Source organism: Brassica napus, chromosome C3 (genome assembly GCF_020379485.1).
Source record: "Brassica napus cultivar Da-Ae chromosome C3, Da-Ae, whole genome shotgun sequence".
Taxonomy (NCBI): domain Eukaryota; kingdom Viridiplantae; phylum Streptophyta; class Magnoliopsida; order Brassicales; family Brassicaceae; genus Brassica; species Brassica napus.
In genome coordinates this window covers 17438860-17441084 of record NC_063446.1, presented here as the reverse complement: position 1 = coordinate 17441084, position 2225 = coordinate 17438860, and the positions used below count along the sequence as shown (strand labels likewise).

Genomic DNA, 2225 nt, shown 5'->3' with positions numbered 1-2225 from the left:
GAAATTTGACGGTTGGATTTTATTCATAGGAGAGTAGTAATCATTTTAAATAGGGGTAGGTAATTAAGAAAACAAAAATGAGACAGTAAGACCAACAATACTTTGAGGAAAAGGATCTTGACTGATTTGTCATTTGCAAATATGGACATTGTTATGATATACTGTTTATTTGGGTTATCAGGGATACCAAGAGCAAAATTTTGGTTTTTGGTTGTGTTTATTGTAATGGGTATGAGTTTGATTTTGATTAAGGTTTGTAAGAGCGAACTTATATTTGTAAGGAGTAATTTTTACACACTTTACAACATAATATCAAATTTTCACACTTAACGAAGACATAAAGGACGTAAAACATTTGTGGATATATTTTTTTTTCGTACTTAGACGTTTATTATTGTCGGGGAGTTGGTGCTATTTGGACTCAAGTCTATATTATTTGTAAGCAAGGCTTCTTTAGGTGTGGCCCATTAAAGTTACGCTAAACTCTGAAAGCCCATGAAGGATATACTCAAACAAAGCCTTAAATAATCAATTGTGATAATCATTCATATTTCATAGCATGAGAATAACATATAGTTTTATTTTTAGCAGTTAAGAAGGGCTTGTTATATTATTTTGCAAATTATTTTATTAAAATTCGAAAGGAAAACTGGAAACAAAGCAAAGGTTACAAATTGAAGATCAACATAAATATTTAACTTGTAGCACAAAACCAAAATGAGAAATAAAAAGAAAATGGAAGACGTGAACGTGTAAACGCCAAGAACGTTTGGCGTATAGCTTGTTCTCTAAATCCAAGCGATCAGTTAAGGCCCAGCATCATCACAAAGAATTCGGTCAGCAAAAAGAAGTGGAGACAGTTGGAGCAGACTGTGTTGTCCTCTGGAGGATGGCAGTTTAGATCTGGCCACATCTTCAGAAGGGAACTCACGTAGATATCCTTCATGTGAAGATCGGGGCGTTCGAGAGAGCGCTGGAAATTTGCCATGCAATCTTCCACCACTGAAAAACCTTGCTCATCAGTGAGTTTGTTGATGATTTTCACCCCTTTCTCTGTTTGGCCGATGGCCATGAGGAGAACACCATAAACGTACCTTCCTTTGAGGTGACCACCCTTTGAGGCTATGCGGATGTGATGTAGACCTAGGAACTGATTTTGAGAATGGAAGTATTCAAGCATACCTTTAACAAAGTGAGCATCAACATTGTTGGCTTTGAGGCAGCTGTCCATCAACGTTTTGTATCGGGTAGCTAGAGCGGGCTTCTTTACCAAAGGTGAGAGTTTGAGATCTTTGGCAACAAAATAGTTGTCAAAACTGAATTTGAGGCTCTTGGAAGTGATGATTGTATTGAAGTAGTCGATAGGGGAGGTGGTGCCTACTTTCGAAACAATGAACAGACGCATGTCTTCAGGCATGGTCTGAAGAGTAAGCATATTAGCTTGTTTTGGATTCATGAAACTGATGAGAAATGCTAGAGTTTTGTATTTTTCTTAGGATGTTTCAGTACGGTGCTTTGCGTTGGTCGTTTGTGTATATAGGACCGAAGAGGAGGTGTGCTGGTTGGTTTTCATTGTGTTAGTGGATTGTAATGTATTCGAAGGCATAATTCTACATTTATGTTTTTTGCGTTGATTGTTAGCAGGCCCGGCCTTGGGCAAAAGCCCGCGAAGCATAGGCTTTGGGCACCAAATATTATAGCCGAAATGGGGCGCCAATATTAATAATGTCTCATTGGTGTAGTGGCTAGAGAGCCTACATGTCTATTCGAGTTGGTGGGTTCGATCCTACCTAGGGGCATCATTTTTGTAATTTTGCTTTAGGCACGTTTTTACTCTGGACCGGCACTGATTGTTAGTATTTATGTTTTAACGTTTCATGTAATCTGGATCGACTGATCGGCAATGGTTAATAAATCAATTTTTGTTAATATTCACAGGTATTGCTTATGAGTATGATTGTTGTATTTTTGTAATCCAAACTAAAAGATAATTTATATTTTGTTATGAAAAAAATAAACATTGTTGTAAGATGTACATGAGATAAGTTTGTATGCTGTGGTTAGGGTTTAGATTAATTAAGAGTTGGCCTTTTTTTTTTCTGGCAAATGTGATTTTACTCCTTGTGTTTTGTTTTTTTTTTTTCAATTCCAAAATGTCAAAATACAGAATGTCTCTTACGTTTCATTAAACACAATGAATGTTGTATTAATACGTGTCCATTAAA

The 2225-nt window shown here is 36.4% G+C and overlaps 1 protein-coding gene across 1 annotated transcript; it reads right to left on the bottom strand.

Annotated features, from left to right (window-relative positions):
* Window positions 1-802: 802 nt before the first annotated feature.
* Window positions 803-1417, bottom strand: LOC106384028 (F-box protein At2g35280-like). Its single transcript, XM_022697549.2, has one exon. It carries the CDS (start codon window positions 1415-1417, stop codon window positions 803-805), a length of 615 nt encoding a protein of 204 aa, XP_022553270.2.
* Between the last annotated feature and the right edge of the window lie 808 nt (window positions 1418-2225).

Coding starts and splice junctions, on each gene's coding strand:
- LOC106384028 (XM_022697549.2), bottom strand. CDS start 1,417: ATGCCTGAAGACATGCGTCTGTTCATTGTTTCGAAAGTAGGCACCACC.